The sequence below is a fragment of the Scyliorhinus canicula genome, chromosome 2 (assembly GCF_902713615.1).
Source record: "Scyliorhinus canicula chromosome 2, sScyCan1.1, whole genome shotgun sequence".
Lineage (NCBI taxonomy): Eukaryota > Metazoa > Chordata > Chondrichthyes > Carcharhiniformes > Scyliorhinidae > Scyliorhinus > Scyliorhinus canicula.
In genome coordinates, this window is record NC_052147.1 from 222,261,303 (window position 1) to 222,280,267 (window position 18,965).

General features: G+C 50.0%; 1 protein-coding gene across 1 annotated transcript in view; it reads right to left on the bottom strand.

The window, feature by feature from the left end:
- Nucleotides 1-18,965, bottom strand: part of pla2r1 (phospholipase A2 receptor 1) — a 208,688-nt gene that overhangs the window by 137,654 nt on the left and 52,069 nt on the right. Inside the window, exons 3-7 of the mRNA XM_038789643.1 lie at nucleotides 6,989-7,162; nucleotides 6,741-6,905; nucleotides 5,132-5,245; nucleotides 4,149-4,298; nucleotides 2,763-2,951 (exon numbers count right to left, since the gene is read on the bottom strand). Of these exons, the coding sequence (XP_038645571.1) occupies nucleotides 2,763-2,951; nucleotides 4,149-4,298; nucleotides 5,132-5,245; nucleotides 6,741-6,905; nucleotides 6,989-7,162 (792 nt within the window). The remainder of the gene's footprint in view (nucleotides 1-2,762; nucleotides 2,952-4,148; nucleotides 4,299-5,131; nucleotides 5,246-6,740; nucleotides 6,906-6,988; nucleotides 7,163-18,965) is intronic.

The following is an 18,965-nucleotide window of genomic DNA, read 5'->3' on the forward strand; positions in this document are numbered from 1 at the left end:
GTGATGGTAGAGAATTCTGTTTAACAGGCTTAAACACTGTCTGCATAAAAGTCACCATTTACTCCTTGTTCGATTTCAGTACTTTGGTGCCATGCCTGAATTCTATAGAAGTTAGGCTTGTCCAAAACTCCTTTCTCTAATAGGTGCGATTCCCAATTATCAGCACAAAGTTCACAGCTTACCCACCAAATTTAAATTATGAATGAACTTGAAAAGGATTTATGCCTTGTACCAATGTTGTCACACAAGCAATTTAAAAAAAATTATTATTTTTCCAATTAAGGGGCAATTTAGCATGGTCAATCCACCTACCCTGCACACCTTTGGGTTGTGGAGGGTGGGACACACGCAGACATGGGGAGAATGTGCAAACTCCACAGGGACTGTGACCCGGGGCCTGGATCGAACCCGGGTCCTCGATGCAGTAAGGCAGCAATCATCATACAGACAGAAAGAAAGCGCATGTCAGGGATGGATGGAAGAGGGGAACAAGAAAGGTAATGTCCTAACTTTCTGTCTTCTTCCATTGCAGGTATCTACACACTGGAGGAACAGGCTGCTTCCTCCACAGAGACCCTGCAGTCCATCTCTGAGGAGGAGGGTATCAAAGTCTCAGAGGGAGGGAGGATTTGGGAAGGCACAACTATGACAAGTGGCCTCCAATTGTCATAGGGCCTGGGAAAGAGGCAACCCTTTGCACATTCACTGGCCAACGCCATACAGAGTCATACTTGCAGGGCTGGACATTGGGCATCGGGCTCTCCCGTCGCACAGTACATTGGAGCTAAGACAAGTTAAAACCCTGAAGTGGGCAAGGGCTTCAATTGGATCATGGGAGGCTGACCCACCCAACGCCTTCCCTGCTGTCATTAAAATTGTGGTGGGGACAGGTGAACAGGCAACGGACATACCAGCTGGACGTTTATGGAGTAGAGGCACTTCTTGTTTAAGATGAAGCAGCACGGTAGCACAGTGGTTAGCACAGTTGCTTCACAGCTCCGGGGTCTCAGGTTCGATTCCCGGCTGGGTCACTGTCTGTGCGGAATCTGCACGTCCTCCCCGTGCCTGCGTAGGTTTCCTCCAGGTGCTCCGGTTTCTTCCCACAGTGCAAAGACGTGCAGGTTAGGTGGATTGGCCATGCTAAATTGCCCTTAGTGTCCAAAAAGGTGAGGTGGGGTTACTGGGTTACAGGGATAGGGTGGAGGTGTGGGCTTAAATAGGGTGCTCTTTCCAAGGGCCGGTGCAGACTCGATGGGCCAAATGTCCTCCTCTTCCACTGTAAATTCTATGACCTCTATGACCTATTTGTAGGTCCATTGGAGCTTTGAAGGACATGTGTTTAACACCAATTACACCCTGCACACATGGAAAGACTATATTGATCCTAAAGCCAACAATCTTTCAGCCTGGCTATCAGGGTCTGTACTGCATTGCAAAAATCCAGCCCTCTTATACGGTGCTTTTGACACTTCTCTGAGGCTGTGCTGTGTGGCTGCCTGGGATATCCGACACAGGAGAGGCAGTGGGAAAGTGGTATTGTCACTGGACAGTAATCCAGAGACCCAGGGTAATGCTCTGGAGACCTGGGTTCTAATCCCAATATGGCAGATGGTGAAATTTGAATTCAATAAAAATCTGCAATTACAAGTCGAATGATGACCATGAAACATTTGTCGATTGTCATTAAAAAACCCACCTGGTTCACTAATATCCTTTAGGGTAGGAAATCTGTCATTCTTACCTGGTCTGGCCTCCATGTGACTCCAGACCCACAGCAATGTATGGTTGACTCTTAAATGCCCTCAGGGATGGGCAATAAATGCTGGGGCCAGCCAGCGACGTCCACATCCCATGAACGAATAAATAAAATCTCTGTGCATCGTTGAATGGAGCAGGATGTATGGAAATTCAGTACTGAGGGGATTTTCAGCATCAATGTCATTGGGTGTTGAACCATTGGTCGCAGGTTTCCTGCAACGTCGTGCAGAGGTCGGTGACGGACACCTGTGACAGGTGCATCTTTTCTGGCATTGGTCATCCAACATCTAAAGGTAGTTCATGTGACTTCTGAACACTCTGGCACGTGACACGACCCATCTTCAGCCTCTCTCCTGCTACCGTTCCCCATGATGTCATTCTGCAGTCTGCATTTCTCGTTGCTGCTGCCCTGGCACTGGGGACTCTGAAGCCTGGTACACACTTCCTCTCCAACTCTTCTCCACCACTTGGAGGTGCAGGAGTGCTTGGTCCATGAGTCCTATTTTTTGGACCAGGCTACCGTTCCATCCAATAGCAGCAGCCAGTAATGTCCAGGTGTTGCCCCATAGCTTTTCTGAGCTGTCCCTTTCCTTTGCATGCTTGTTGGCTTCCTCTCTCTTCTTGGTAAAAGTTTCCAGTATAATGGAAGGCAGCTCCACAATGGCTGACCTTCCCCTTAGAGTCTGTGGATACAGCCACCTTTGAATGGTTGGGGATGTGTTGGCCCAAAATCTCTCCACATGTTAAATTTGGAAGGCACCACTTAAATCCCGTCAGAGGTATGCTAATATGACAAAATGATCTTTTTAATGAAATCAAACACCTTGCCACTGCTTCCATATAGCATTTCCACCTTGCTGCCTCTCCACTGCCTGAATAATTTAGCCTAGTATGCTTGGTATGGGCCTTCGCTACGCAGCCTCCCACAGGATTCTATGATTACCACCCACCCCGCTTCCCACTCCATGGGCTACATTAAATTCAGTAAATTAGTGTGTACTCACCATTTTTAAAATGGTTAATGAGAACAGCCACATCTGCCAATGAGTGAACACTAATGAGATCACTTCCATGTAGGTGACAGGATGTCAGAGCATCTTCCCAGTTCAAATCTTCTTTGTGTATTTTGTAGCAGAACCCATTGTAGGAAAGCCAGCCAGGTTCGCAGTGTGTGGTCCTATACTGCCAGAATTCTGTCAATGAAGTCAAAGTAAAGGAAAAAAAAGACTTCAATTTTTATAAAATTCTTCACAATCACATGAATTCCTCAAGCATTTTGCAGCCACTTAAGTACTTTGTGATGTCACTGTTGTAAAGGTGGCAGAGTGTGACAATGATTCAGTTTTAGGTGCTTTTTTGGGGTATTGGCCAGGACACTGGGAAAAATGCCCCCTGTTTTTCTTTTAAACAGTGCCATTGAATTTTTTACATCCACCTGAAAGTGGAGCCTCAATTTACTGTCTCATCCAAAAGATAGCACCTGCAAGGTTGCAACACTCCCTCTGTACTGCACTGGAATGCCAGCATCAACATTGTGCACAAGTCTCTGAAGTGGGATTAAAACCCACAAATTTCAGGCTCAGTAGAGACAGCTTTACCAGCTACAGTGGAGTAAATCAACTGCCTATTAAATATTTTCTACTTCAGGAATAAGTGGTAGAAGCAAAAAGCACAGAGCTGTCACAAATGAGAATCCCATCATAACAAGTTGTGCACCCACCTGTTTAACTGATCATGAAAGCTGCCAGATTGTTGTCAAATGCCAACAGGGAGAGGAGAACCTGGTCTGACTGACAGACGTCTCCGATCCCACACAATGTGGCTGCCTTTTTAAATGCCCTGAGTGTAATCAGGATCTGTAATAAATATTGCCGTACCTACATGCCAAGGACGAACATTAAAAATACAAATAAAATTGCATTTTTTTTTTTAGCTTTCTTCACAGTTCACAAGTAAAATGAAAATACAGTTTCAAACTGAGCTGAAGGAGTGGGAAGACCTAAAGTTCAAATCCTGTAATGCTGAACTCGTGTTAGCTGAACTCAGCCAGGGCAGCAGTGGAAAAGCTACAATTCATCTCAGCATTCCAAGTTAAGGTAAATAAAACTTCTATTACTGCAGGCTTCCCGTTCCTGGACTGCTGATCAACAGTTCCTGCTGGAAAGCATGCGCACAAAAGATATTGGGTGAGGGAAGGATTGCCGTGGGTTATGATAGCCTCTAGAGTTCACCGGTGTGCACTGCAAATTCATACATGAGGACAAACCATTCGGCCAAAATATTGGAAGGCCATGTCATCCTTAGTAATTCTCTACAATAATGCTTCATTTAATCTAGTACATACAAGTAAGAAACAGAGAGAAGAAATGATTCGAAAAATCCTAACTTACCGAAGGGTTCCATTCTTCTTGCAGAGTTTGTCATTTTTTTACAAATATAAGGAAGGGCTGTTTCACACACAGCGCTACTCCAGCGGAAATCTACTTTAGAACTCAGTGTTCCACAATGATACGTCCCCAGTAATGAGCCCTGAGGCTGATCTACAGAACATAATATTGAAAGGTTTAAACTAGGGGTTTCTCTCCACATTGCTGCAATTGATGTTTAAATCATATTCCTAATGGACTTGGTACTGAACTCATATTCAATTTGAAACCACTTGTGTAGCTTGCAAAATACATGAACAGCAAAGAATGAAGATTGCACAAAAATCGTTGGGGGTGGAGGGCAGGGAGCAGGGTGGTGGTGGTGGGGACTGAGAGGGGGGGGGGGGGGGCGGCAGTGGATGGGGTGGGTCAATATTCGAACCATAGCAAATATCTCTCTATAATTTGATTACCTAGAAATGGATTTTGAATTCAGAGTCAGGGGATAGATCATGGTGCATTCATAGAACATAGAACATAGAACAGTACAGCACAGAACAGGCCCTTCGGCCCTCGATGTTGTGCCGAGCAATGATCACCCTACTCAAACCCACATATCCACCCTATACCCGTAACCCAACAACCCCCCCCTTAACCTTACTTTTAAAGACACTACGGGCAATTTAGCATGGCCAATCTACCTAACCCGCACATCTTTGGACTGTGGGAGGAAACCGGAGCACCGGGAGGAAACCCACGCACACACGGGGAGGACGTGCAGACTCCACACAGACAGTGACCCAGCCGGGAATCGAACCTGGGACCCTGGAGCTGTGAAGCATTTATGCTAACCACCATGCTACCGCGCTGCCCTAACAAAACTTTCATGGTTGCAATTATGGAATACAAAATCAAAGATACTGATTTGATAAAATCAAAATAATAATAGTCATGGGACAGTTGAACATTTTGCATCATAAGATTAACCATAACAGTTTCCTAAATACCTGTGTCCCAATTTACAAAGCTCAAAGGTTCTTCATCTGACCACTGCCACCCAGCAACTTCATCCAAATGATTGAGGCCTATCCAAGTCAGAGTTCCAGAATTTTGCAAATGCTCTGTAACAAAAGTTTGCAGCAGTGTGAAGTTTCACAGAATTAGTTATTACAGTGCTGCATTTAAGATTTAACCCAGTGCCACGTCCTTCAATAGAATATAGAAGCTCACATTAATTAAGCAAAGGTATGCACCAAAATAGTGAATGTTGTGCTGTACCACATCGATCAATTAATATTTCTTTAGTTTTCACACATCAGGTTAATGCATGAAAGAAAATAATTTTTCCTGGAATAAAACTAAACAATAAAGATGGTTGATTATTATTCTACCCACTGAGTGATCAATCAGGGAAATAATTCAAGTGATTTCTAGAAACAATGTTATTCCTGGGTATGTTCAAATGCCAGTTGTTGTGTTCATAATGGTGATATGAATGCAATCTTTTTGCTTTGTTTTTAATTGCAATCATTTTGATCTTGACTTGCATACCAGAGACTGTTTTCTGTGCAGCAATTTTTTTCTGGTCACCAAAACATCTGATGGTGGTTGGGGGGGGGGGGGTGGGGGGGGGGGGAGGAGGAGACGGTAGCGGTTGGGGTGGGTCAATATTCTAACATTGCAAATATCTCTCCACAATTTGATTACCTAGAAATGGATTTCGAATGGAGAGTCAGGGAATAGATTATGGTGCATTTCCCTCACAAAACTCCCATGGTTGCAATTATGGAATCCAAAATCAAAGATATTAATTTGATAAAAGTATATTTTATTTGAAATCCAATTGTCAGTTGCATCTCCAAATTGGAACAAAAATATTCAGTCGGATGTTTTTCTTTTCAACGCAGACTACTTTTTAAAACCAGTTCAAGGCTGTTTATTGCCGCTGTGATACTAGACCTTTCACCTATCACTGCACCACTGGTGGTCATTCATTCAACCACGACATTCCTGATCCCAGCAATTCTTCCTGTGTCAATAATGTAGACTGTCAAAATGTCAAAAGCAACAAACTTTGTCCCAACGTTTTTAATACTAGTTAAAGGGCAACGTTATTCTGGTACGTGAACTACCATTTCCAGAGTGTATCATGCAGCGATGCAATTCATGATTCAAATACATTGGGCGGGATTCTCTGTTGGCCGATGCCAAAATTGGGCACCTAAAAATCTGTTTTATCAGTTTATGAATTTATGTTAAACTTGATGTCAGTGATTTTGTATAAGATGTCGGTGGTCGAATGCTGATTTTAGTTGGGAATTTCAGAGTATCTTCATTGCAGTGTTAATGTAAGCCTACTTGTGACAATAATAAAGATTATTATTATTATGTGGCAAATTATAGCAGCTTGTCTGCTGCCAGCACTTTATGTTTCTTTCATACAAATGAAAAACAATGTCCTTTATGTAGAAGCAGCATGTGAAGAGGCATTTATTAGCAATGACAAAGTCATAAGTTAAAACACTGGCAAACAAAAAACTTTATAAAATGGGTGTCTGTGACATATCTACAATTGCCTAAGGTTCAGGTTAGAGCGCTCCTTGATAATAAACTTACTGCTGATGTATTCCTGTTCCTTAAGATCTCGGATACTCAGCAAGTCTCCTCCTTGTGCCTGACATGAAGCATGGGCCTCATTCCAAGAGAGAAGAGCCAGAAGGTTAAATTGATAGCAAGTTTGTGACATGGGATCCTTTCCCCAAATCATATTACACTCCGGATCTGAAAAAAAACCCAAAATCATTAATTGTTGGAAGTTAGAAATTTTAAACTGCTAATAGTACACAACTACCTTAAACTCTTACCTAAATTTGGGCAAAACCCCCATATTTCATCAACATCATAACTACTGGTAGTTGCACACCAAAGGAGTTTATCTTCTCTCCCTTCATCAGTACATTCATGGTACCATTTATTGTTATATTTAAATGGCAGAGCACAAGGCACCCCACGGGAGTTTCCAAGTACAGTATGAATTTCTGAAAAATAAAACATTATGGAAATTTTTTTAAAAACCAACATTCATTTACATTTTTTTCATTCAAGTATCTGTCAAATATACATCATCAGTTAAAGTTCTGTCATTTTTACCACAAATGTAAAAAGCTGAACTATGAAATATCTAACTGTACTGCCACACAGTGACACATGGGTTTATAGTGAGTCCAAATGTGCGGTAATATCCTCATGTACTTCCAGACTTCCCCATAAGGAAGCAAACCGTGGTGACCAAAAAAAAATCTTTGCATCATGCAACTGTGGGCCTTCCGTCGGGGAAGAAACAGCGCTGTTACAGCTGATAGCATTGTGTATTGCATCTTCCAGGTGGCAGTCTTACCACAGCATGTTCTCTTATAATGGGCTCTGATGTGACCATCAATTCACTCGAGACACGATAGGAAGTAAACTGTGGATTTAATAGACTTACAACTGAGCCTGCCTGCGACCAGAAGAACTGAGGGCAGACTCACAAGGCTGCAGCTCCGGTGTTGGGAGGGGCCATGGGTGGATCCATGCGCGGAGCCGAGGGTGGAGCCCTGCACAAGCTCTTCATCTCCCCCTGTGGGCAGAGCCGCGCAATGGCTCACAGACAGCCCACAAGGACACAATGCTATACAGTGTGAATTACATGAAGTACATTCACCACAGGCTCAAAGGTTTTATGTACAAAACTTAACTGTTAACATTTTAAGGATGCTTAATTTTAATAGACTTTCAGCTTGGATGAGAGATGATTTCACAGTAGTAACTTGAAGCATTCCAGGCAAGGGTTCACCCAACGGAATCAAAGATTTCTCGATGCTCTTTAGATGGTTTTGATGGTCTTGCAGCATCTTTTAAGATGTTAAAAAATCAGGGGCAGAATTCTCCGACCCCCCGCAGGGTCGGGGAATCGCACGGGGCCTTCGTAAATCCCGCCCCTGCTATGGCCGGAATTCTCTGCCACCCGGGAATCGGCAGGGGCGGGAATCGCACCCCGCCGGTCGGCGGGCCCCCCCGCGGCGATACTCCGGCCCGCGATGGGCCGAAGTCCCCCCGCTGTCAGGCCTCTCCCACCGACGTGGTTTAAACCACCTCTGTGCCGGCGGGAGCAGGCGGCGGGAGCGGGCCCCGGGATCCTGGGGGGGGGCGCGGGATGATCTGACCCTGGGGGGGGTGCCCCCGTGGTGGTCTGGCCCGCGCTCGGGGCCCACCGATCGGCGGGCAGGCCTGTGCCATGGGGGCACTGTTTTTCTTCTGCCGCCGCCACAGCCTCCATCATGGCGGAGGGAGAAGAGACCCCCTCCACTGCGCATGCGCCGGTGGTGACGGCTGCTGACCCTCTGGCGCATGCGCGGACTCATGCCGACCGGCAAAGGCCTTTGGAACAGCCCCAACGCCGGCCGGCGTGGCGCCAAAGGCCATTGGCGCCAGTCGGCGGAGCGGGAGCCACTCCGATGCGGGCCTAGCCCCGAAAGGTGCGGAGAATTCCACACCTTTGGGGAGGCCCAACGCCGCAGTGGCGCCAGGAGCCCCCGCCCCATCGGGTAGGGGAGAATACCGGCCCAGTTGTGGATTGCCCATATTGCAAGAAGGATGAAGTTGTTTTACATCAAAATTGTAATTGAGAATATGAAGTGTACGCCAGAAGTTAAAAGAAGCTGGACCTTCTTTTTTTTTACAAACAATTTTATTGAAGTATTTTAGGCATATAGAAAAAATGATATTGTACAGTACAAACAAAAAATAAGTTAAGGCACAAATTCCACATTAAACATAATGCAAACCACTGCTCTGTTCACGCACGAACCTGCCTCAATATCCCCCTACTCTACGCTACCCTAGCCCCCCCCCCCCCCCCCCCCCCCCGCTGACGCGTACTCCTCTGCGAAGAAGTCAATAAATGGCTGCCACCTTTGGGCGAACCCTAGTAGCGAACCTCTCAAGGCGAACAGGGCTTTCTCTTGGCCAAGAAAGCTCGCCATGTCCGATAGCCATACCTCAGCCCTCGGGGGCTTTGAGTCCCTCCATGCTAACAGTATTCGTCGTCTGCCAGGGAAGCAAAGGCCAGAACATCGGCCTCCGTCTCTTCCTGGACTTCCGGGTCCTCCGAAATCCCAAAGATTGCCACGTCTGGGCTCATTACCACCCCGGTTTTCAACACACTGGACATGACATCTGCGAATCCCTGCCAATACCCCCTGAGTTTAGGGCACGACCAGCACATGTGTACATGGTTAGCCAGCACTCCGGCGCATCTAGCACACTTGTCCTCCAGCCCGAAGAATTTACTCATCCGGGCCACCGTCATGTGGGCCCGGTGCACAACCTTAAACTGGATCAGGCTGAGCCTGGCGCATGTTGCGGTCGTGTTTACTCTGCTAAGGGCTTCTACCCAAATACCGTCCTCCAGTTCCCCCCCACCCCCCCCGGGCTCCTCCTCCCACTTAAGCTTCAGGTCCTCGTCTGCGTATCCTCAGCTCTCATTAGCTCCTTGTAGACGTCTGAAACTCTACCCTCTCCCACCTCTCCCCTAGAAACTACCCTGTCCTGCCTCCCCTTCGGCGGGAGACGTGGGAAGGACGGCACCAGCCTGCGTACAAAATCCCTCAGCTGCAAGTATCTAAAGTCGTTCCCTCTCGCTAGCCCAAACTTCTCCTCCAGCGCCCTCATGCTCGGAAAGCTCACTTCCAGGAACAGATCCCCCATTTTCACAATACTTGCCCTCCTCCACAGTTGATACCCCCCGTCCATGTTCCCCAGGGCAAATCGGTGGTTGCCGCAGATTGGGGTCCACACCGATGCTCTTACCTCCCCTACATGCCTCCTCCACTGGCCCCAGATCCAAAGAGCCGCCACCACTATCGGGCTGGTGGAGTACCGTGCCGGCGAAAGCGGCAGAGGCACCGTGACCAGGGCTGCTAAGCTAGTGCCCCTGCACGAAGCAGCCTCCATCCGCTCCCAAACCGACCCCGTACCCAACATCCATTTCCTTGTCATCGCTATGTTGGCCGCCCAGTAATAGTTGCTGATGTTCGGCAGCGCCAGCCGCCCTTCCCCTCTGTTCCTTTCAAGCATCACCCTCTTCACCCGCGGGGACTTCCCTGCCCATACAAATCCCAGAATAATTTTATTCAGCCTCTTAAAGAAGGACCGCGGGACAAAGATGGGGAGACACCGAAAAACAAACAGGAATCGCGGGAGAATCGTCACCTTAACAGTCTGCACCCTCCCCGCCAATGACAGCGGGAGCGCATCCCACCTCTGGACCTCCTCCCTCACTCGTTCCACCAGTCGGGACAGGTTGAGCTTGTGCAACTTGCCCAAGTCCCGTGCCACCTGAATCCCCAAATATCGTAAACTCTCCCCGACTAGCCTGAACGGCAACCCCTTCAGCCTACTCTCCTGCCCCCTCGCCTGAATTAAAAACAATTCGCTCTTAGCCATGTTCAATTTGTATCCGGAGAACCAGCCAAATTCCCTCAGGGTTGCCATAATACCGTCCATCCCCACCATTGGGTCCGATACATATAACAGCAGATCATCCGCGTATAACGAGACTCTAATTTCCACTCCCCCCCCCGGACCAGCACTTTCCAGTCCCTAGAAGCTCTCAGTGCAATTGCCAGCGGCTCTATGGCCAGCACAAACAGCAGTGGGGAGAGAGGGCAGCCCTGTCTTGTCCCACGGTGCAGTCTAAAGTAGTTTGATGACGTCCTGTTCGTCCTTACACTCGCCTCCGGGGCCTGATACAACAGCCTGACCCTGTCGATGAACCCCGCCCCGAACACGAACCATCCTAGTGCCTCCCACAGATTATCGCACTCGACCCGGTCAAAAGCCTTTTCAACATCCATGGCTACCACTATCTCTACCTCCCTACTCTCCAGGGGCATCATAATCACGTTGAGCAGCCTTCTTATGTTGGCCACCAGCTGCCTCCCCCTTTCAAACCCGGTTTGGTCCTGCACAATTACATCCGATACACAGTCCTCAATTCTGGTCGCCAAAATCTTGGCCAGTAACTTGGCGTCTACGTTAATCGAAGAGATCGGCCTGTATGACCCACAGGCCTCCGGGTCCTTATCCCGTTTCAGAATGAGCGAGATGGTGGCCTGCGACATAGTCGAGGGTAAACTCCCTCTGTCTCTTGCCTCGTTAAAGACCCTAACCAGCACCGGCCCCATTATCCCGGCAAATTTTTTGTAAACCTCCACCGGTTACCCGTCCGGCCCCGGGCTTTACCCGACTGTATGACCTTCAGGCCCCCCAACACCTCTTCGATCCTGACCAGGGCCCCCAGTCCGTCCAGCAACCCTCTCCCCACTCTTGAAAAGGTCAGTCCGTCCAAGAATTGCCTCATCCCCCCCGGTTCCGAAGTGTACAGCTTCCTATAAAAGTCCCTAAAGACCTTGTTCAGCCCTGCTGGATCACCCACTAGACTGCCTTCCCCATCCACTACCCTCCCTATTTCCCTAGCCGCTGCCCTCATCCTCAGTTTCTGCGCAAGCATTCTACTGGCCTTCTCCCCATGCTCATAAATCGCGCCTTTTACCTTTCTAAGCTGCTCTACAGCCTTCCCTGTAGTCAGCACCCAAATTCGGCCTGCAGCCTCTGTCGTTTCCTGAGTAACTCTGGCCTTGGGGATTCCGCGTAACTCCTGTCCGTCGTAGAATTTCCTTAATCAGTCTGTCCGTCTCTGCTCTATCTGTCCTGTCCCTGTACGCCCAGATTGAAATCAGCTCCCCTCTCACCACTGCCTTCCGCACCTCCCAGAGCACCACTGCCGAGACTTCTCCAGTATCGTTCACCTGCAGGTGACTCCGCATGCATTTCCTCAGCCTCTCACACACCGCCTCGTCCGCGAGTAATCCAACTTCCAGCCTCCATGGTGGGCACTGAAAGCTGTCCTTACAAAACTGCAGGTCTACCCAGTGTGGAGCATGGTCCGATATGGCAATTGCCGAGTATTCTGCCCCCACCATTCCGGCCAGCAGGTCCCTACTCACAACAAAGTAGTCAATTTGGGAATTCACCTTGTGGATGTGGGAGTAGTACGAGAACTCCCTCGCTGTCGGCCGGCTAAATCGCCACGGATCTGCTCCCCCCGTTTGCTCCATGAACCCTCTCAACTCCTTTGCCATCGCTGGCACCCTACCCGTTCTTGAGCATGACCGGTCCAGGCTCGGGTCCAGGACTTGTATTAAAGTCCCTTCCCATGATCAATTTATGCGAGTCCAAATCGGGGATCTTCCCCAGCATCCTCCTAATAAAATCCACATTGTCCCAATTAGGGGCATACACACTGACCAGGACTACTCTCACCCCTTCGAGCTTACCCCTCACCATAACGAACCTGCCACCCCCATCCATGACTGTGCCCTCCGCCTCAAATTGTACTCTTTTATTGATCAGGATCGCAACCCCCCTCATCTTAGAATCAAGCCCGAATGAAAGACCTGACTGACCCAGCCCTTCCTTAACCTAACCTGGTCTGCCACTTTCAGGTGCGTCTCCTGCAACAAGACTATGTCCGCCGTCAGAACCCGCAGATGCACAAACACACGCGCCCTCTTCACTGGCCCGTTTAACCCTCTAACATTCCAGTTGATCAGCCTGGTTGGGGGGCACTTCGCCCCCCCCCCCCCGCCCCCCCCCCTTGCCGATCAGCCATCCCCTTTCCTTGGCCAGCCCCCCAGCTATGTGTCACGCTTCCTCTGGCCCGCCTCCTGGCTGGCTCCACCCATGACCTCCTCACTGTTACCATGCCCAGTACCCCTCCCCATCAGCAGAACAACTCCCCCCCACTCCCAACACCATCCTATCACCTAACCCCTGCCCTAATCTAACTGCACAACCCCCCACCTCGGCTACTGTTGACTAGCCCCACTCAGCTAGCCATTGTTCCCAGTCACCCCTCCCCCCGGCCCTCCACACCACTTCCCCAGATCAGCCCTACTTAAGCAAACACTCTATACAAGTCATAAACAACACCCACAATAGCACAATTCAAGATAAACAAGAAAGAAAGAGATAAGAAATAACAGGCACTCTTCAGTCCTTCCCATACAGACACAGAAAACAAATTGCACAAAGTTCCCCTGAAGCATCCATTTTAACCCAACCCTTTAATAATTTTCTTTATTAATTCCCCCCCCAGCCAAACTCCAACTCAGCAAAGAGTCCAAACAGGAAACATTCAGGTAAACCACGCAAAGAGCACGCAAGAAACAACCACAAAAATAAAGATACATCCTAAAACGGGAGAGACACCACATATACTTAAAAGTTCTAACATGAGTCCAAATGTCCTCAGCTCAGGGCCAGCCCTTGCTTCTTAACAAAGTCCATCGCCTCTTCGGGTTCCTCGAAATAGTGGTGCTGACCCTCATACGTAACCCACAGTTGCGCTGGAAAAAGCAGCCCAAATTTCACCTTGTTTTTATACAGTATCTCCTTCACCTGCCTGTAGCCTCCCCTCCTCCTGGCCACCTCAGCGCTCAAATTTTGGTAAACACGCAGGGTGGTATTGTCCCAAGTACAGCTTTGTGTGCTCTTTGCCCATTGCAGCACCCGTTCCTTGTCCAGGTACCTGTGAAAGCGTACCACCATCGTTCATGGGGGACCCCCTTGTCGCGGCTGCCTCACCTGCACTCTGTGTGCCCCGTCCACCACCGGCGGGCACGGGAACACCTTGTTCCCCAGCAACTTCTGAAACATACCCTCCACATATGCCCTTCTAGCCCCTCTGGGAGGCCCACGATTCTCATGTTCTGCCAGCGAGATCTATTGTCCAGGTCCTCCAGCCTTTCCAAAAGCACTTTTTGCTGGTCCCTCAGCCTCTGAATTTGCACATCCACCACCATTTGAAAGTCAGCCTGCTCCTCCACTGACTTCTCCAACTGCTGGAGCTTCTCAGCCTGATCATCTAGCCTTTTTCCCACCCGATCAATCGACTTCTGTAGCGGCTCCAAGTTGTCATGCTTAAGAGCCAAAAAGTCCTCCTGCATAGTCTGCAGCAGCTGCTCCATTGTGGGCTGGGCTGTCGGCGCCTTGCTCTGAACACCAGCCATGCTGGTCTCTCTCACAGCCTCCACTGTGCCCTTACTCGACCACTTCTTCTGCTGTTTATGGTCCCTCCGGCTTCCTAGGTCCATACAATTCTGTCTGGGTCCAGTGCCCGAGTACTATTGCTTTCCAGTTCCGTGCTCAAAAGTGCAAAAAAGTCGGGGGAAAAGGTCCAAACGTCCGACCGAAACGGGAGCCACCAAATGTGCGACCTACTCCCTCATAGCCACCACCGGAAGTCAAGAACCTGGACCTTCTTCATCCCTCTTGTGTGCTGAATGGGCAGATTCAGCCAATATGTGCTCAGCCTGCCTGTGCCTCTGTGCATTCAGATTTGGGAGGTTGAGAGAAAGATCCAGTTACTTGGCAAGAGAAACCCCGCTCCCTGGCAGGACTTTATGTGGGAATCAGCCTGAGACTTTCCAATATAATGAGGAGGTCCAAGTACAAGCGCTGGTTTAGCTCACTGGGCTAAATCGCTGGCTTTTAAAGCAGACCAAGCAGGCCAGCAGCACGGTTCGATTCCCGTACCAGCCTCCCCGGACACGCGCCGGAATGTGGCGACTAGGGGCTTTTCACAGTAACTTCATTGAAGCCTACTCGTGACAATAAGCATTTTTCATTTCATTTTTCACAAGCCCACCTTGGGGTGTTCCTGTAAACTTCCTATTTACAAGGGCGTGACTAATGGCTCTGACATATTTACCCCAAATAGTTAGCAGTGCTATAAATGATGACACAGTCCTATAGGCTGTTCTCCTCTTTGAGAGCCGACTGGTAGCGGTTTAACCCAGGGCCACCACATCTCAGGCAAGGGGCAAGGTTGAGAAGGCAGGGCTTTCCTGAATAACTTCAGCCGGCATGGAAATTGAATACGGGCTGTTGGCATCGCTCCACAGCACGAACCAGCCGCACAACCAACTGAGCTTGCACCTCTATACGTGTGTGTGTGCAAGTGAGAGTATAAAATTCAGTCTAGAAAGAATACCGAATCGTGAGTTCATGAAGCTTTTTTCACAATCTCAGGACATTAGAAACACTTTACAGTAAAGTTATTGTAATGCATGAAAATGCAGCAACCAATTTGTACACACATAAATATCAATAAAATTAAAGGTAACACAGTCTGTTTTAATAATGTTGTTTCATGGATACAGTTAAACACCGTGATGGGATTTTTCACATTCACTCAAGGGAGACAGACCAACCTGAACTTTGACAGTTCAGCCATTGCTCATTGGACCATAAACTGAGGTTGTGAGCTCGGGATTCGGGACCAGGATTGAGTCTGACTCAGGAAAGTGCACTATTACTGAGCCAAATTTGAAACCATGGAATATTATCAGCTACATGGAGACAGGGTTTTTTTTTTTTAAATAATTTTTATTGAAAGAGTTTTTCCATACAGACATTTACCCCTACTAATTTTAAATTATTTACAACACAATCCCTCTAGGCAAATGTCCCTCCCTCGCCCGCCCTCTCGCGCGCACCAGTCCTCCCCCCCCCCCCCCCCCCCCCCCGGCAACCTTAACAACCAAGGCAGCCTACAGTTTCAGACATGAGCAGCGAGCAGGCTTGCCCGCGTTACAGTCGTGCGTGTCCCCCCGCGACCCTTGCTGCCCCCCCCCTCCCCTCCCCCCCCCCCCCCCTCCCCCCCCCCCCCGGGTTGCTGCTGCCACGACCCGAACGTCTATCTCTGATCTAAAAAGTCAAGGAAAGGTTGCCACCGCCTGGCGAATCCCTGTACCGACCCTCTCAGGGCAAATTTGATCCTTTCTAGCTGAATATAGCTAGCCATATCGTTAATCCAAGTTTCAACGCCTGGAGGCCTCGCGTCCTTCCATTGAATTAATATCCTTCGTCGAGCCACTAGGGACGCAAAGGCCAGTATTCCGGCCTCCCTAGCCTCCTGTACCCCCGGTTCTACCCCGACCCCAAAGATCGCAAGCCCCCATCCTGGTTTGACCCTGGACCCCACCACCTTCGACACCGTCCTTGCCACCCCCTTCCAGAACCCTTCCAGCACCGGACATGCCCAGAACATATGCACATGGTTCGCTGGGCTTCCCAGACATCTGACACACCTGTCCTCACCCCCAAAGAACCGGCTCATCCTTGTCCCCGTCATGTGAGCTCTATGCAGCACCTTAAATTGAATGAGGCTCAGTCTCGCACACGAGGAGGAAGAGTTGACCTTCTCCAGTGCATCCGCCCACGTCCCGTCTTCTATCTGCTCTCCCAGCTCCCCTTCCCACTTGGCTTTCAGCTCCTCCCCCGATGCTGCTTCCGCCTCCTGCATTATCTTGTAGATGTCTGATATCTTCCCCCCTCCGACCCAGACCCCCGAGAGCACCCTATCACTCGCCCCCTTACTGGGGAGCAGGGGAAACCCCTCCACCTGCCGCCTAGCAAATGCCTTCACTTGTAAATATCTGAACATGTTTCCCGGGGGGAGCTCAAACTTCTCCTCCAGCCCTCCCAGGCTCGCAAACCTCCCCTCTATAAACAGGTCCTTCAGCTGCCGTATGCCCACCCTGTACCAGCTCTGAAATCCCCCGTCGATGTTCCCCGGGATGAATCTATGGTTCCCTCTTATTGGCGCCGCCAACAGACCTCCCATTTCACCCCTATGTCGCCTCCACTGCCCCATATCTTGAGGGTGGCCGCCACCACCGGGCTCGTGGTGTACCTCGTGGGGGGGAGCGGCCATGGTGCCGTTACTAGGGCCCCCAGGCTTGTGTTGCCACAGGACGCCCTCTCCATTCGTTTCCAAGCTGCCCCCTCCCCTTCCATCATCCACTTGTGCACCATTGACACATTTGCCGCCCAGTAGTACCCCGAGAGATTGGGCAGTGCCAGCCCTCCACTGTCCCTACTCCGCTCCAAAAAGACCCTCCTCACCCTTGGGGTGCCATGTGCCCACACGTAGCTCATGATGCTACTCGTCACCTTTTTGAAGAAGGCCCTAGGGAGGAAGATGGGCAAGCACTGAAATAAAAACAAGAACCTTGGGAGGACCGTCATTTTGATTGACTGCACCCTCCCCGCCAGCGACAACGGTACCATGTCCCACCTCTTAAACTCCTCCTCCATCTGTTCCACCAGCCTGGAAAAGTTCAACTTGTGGAGGGTCCCCCAGTTCCTTGCCACCTGCACCCCTAAGTACCTAAAGCTCTTTCCTGCTCGCTTGAAGGGGAGTCTCCCAATACCCTCTCCCTGGTCCCCCGGGTGTATCACAAAAACCTCGCTTTTGCCCAAATTTAATTTGTACCCCGAAAAGTCCCCAAACTCTGCTAATAGTTCCATTATCTCCGGCATTCCCCCTTCTGGGTCTGCCACGTACAGCAGTAGATCATCCGCATACAGCGATACTCGATGTTCCTCCCCTCCCCTAGTCAGTCCTCTCCACCCCCCTGAACCCCTCAGTGCCATCGCCAACGGTTCAATCGCCAGTGCGAAAAGTAGGGGGGATAGGGGACATCCCTGCCTGGTCCCTCGGTGGAGCCCGAAATACTCCGACCTCTTCCCGTTTGTCACTACACTCGCCGTCGGGGCCGAGTAGAGCAACTTCACCCACTTAATAAACCCTTCCCCAAACCCAAACCGTTTCAACGTCTCCCACAGGTACTCCCACTCCACCCTATCGAATGCCTTCTCCGCGTCCAGCGCTACCACTATCTCAGCCTCCCCCTCCACTGCCGGCATCATAATTACATTCAGCAATCTCCGCACGTTCGTGTTGAGCTGCCGCCCCTTCACGAACCCCGTCTGGTCCTCATGGATTACCCCTGGCACACAATCCTCTATTCTAGCTGCCAGGATCTTGCCAGCAACTTGGCATCCACGTTCAGAAGCGAGATAGGCCTGTAGGACCCGCACTGCACGGGGTCTTTATCCCGCTTCAATATCAGGGAGATCAGAGCCTGCGACATTGTCGGGGGCAGAACCCCCCCCTCTCGCGCCTCATTAAAGGCTCGTACCAGTACCGGTCCCACCAAGTCCACATTTTTCTTATAGAATTCCACCGGGAACCCATCTGGCCCCGGCGCCTTCCCCGCTTGCATCTGACCTATTCCCTTGACTAGCTCCTCTAGCCCTATTGGCGCCCCCAGCCCTTCTACCAGCCCCTCCTGGACCCTTGGGAACCTCAATTTGTTTAGGAAGTCCTCCATTCCCCCTCTCCTTGTCGGCGGCTCAGACCGATACAACTCCTTGTAAAAATCCCTGAAGACCCCGTTCACTTCTTGCCCCTTCTGCACTACCTTCCCGCCCCTCTCCTTCACTCCCCCAATCTCCCTAGCCGCATCTCGTTTGCGAAGCTGGTGTGCCAGCATCCTGCTCGCCTTTTCCCCATACTCATAGACCGCGCCCTGTGCCCTTCTCCACTGCGTCTCTGCCTTCCTGGTGGTCAGCAGGTCGAACTTGACCTGCAGGCTGCGCCGTTCTTCCAGCAGCCCCTCCTCTGGTGCCTCCGCATATCTCCTATCCACTTCCAATAGCTCCCCCACCAGCCTCTCCCTCTCCTGCCTCTCCTTTCTTTCTCTATGCGCCCTTATGGAGATCAGCTCTCCCCTGATCACTGCCTTCAGGGCCTCCCAGACCATCCCCACCTGCACCTCACCCGTGTCATTCAAGTCCAGATAGCTCTCAATGCTCTTCCGGACCCTTTTACACACCTCGTCGTCCGCTAACAGCCCCACATCCAGCCGCCACAGCGGGCGCTGGTCCCGC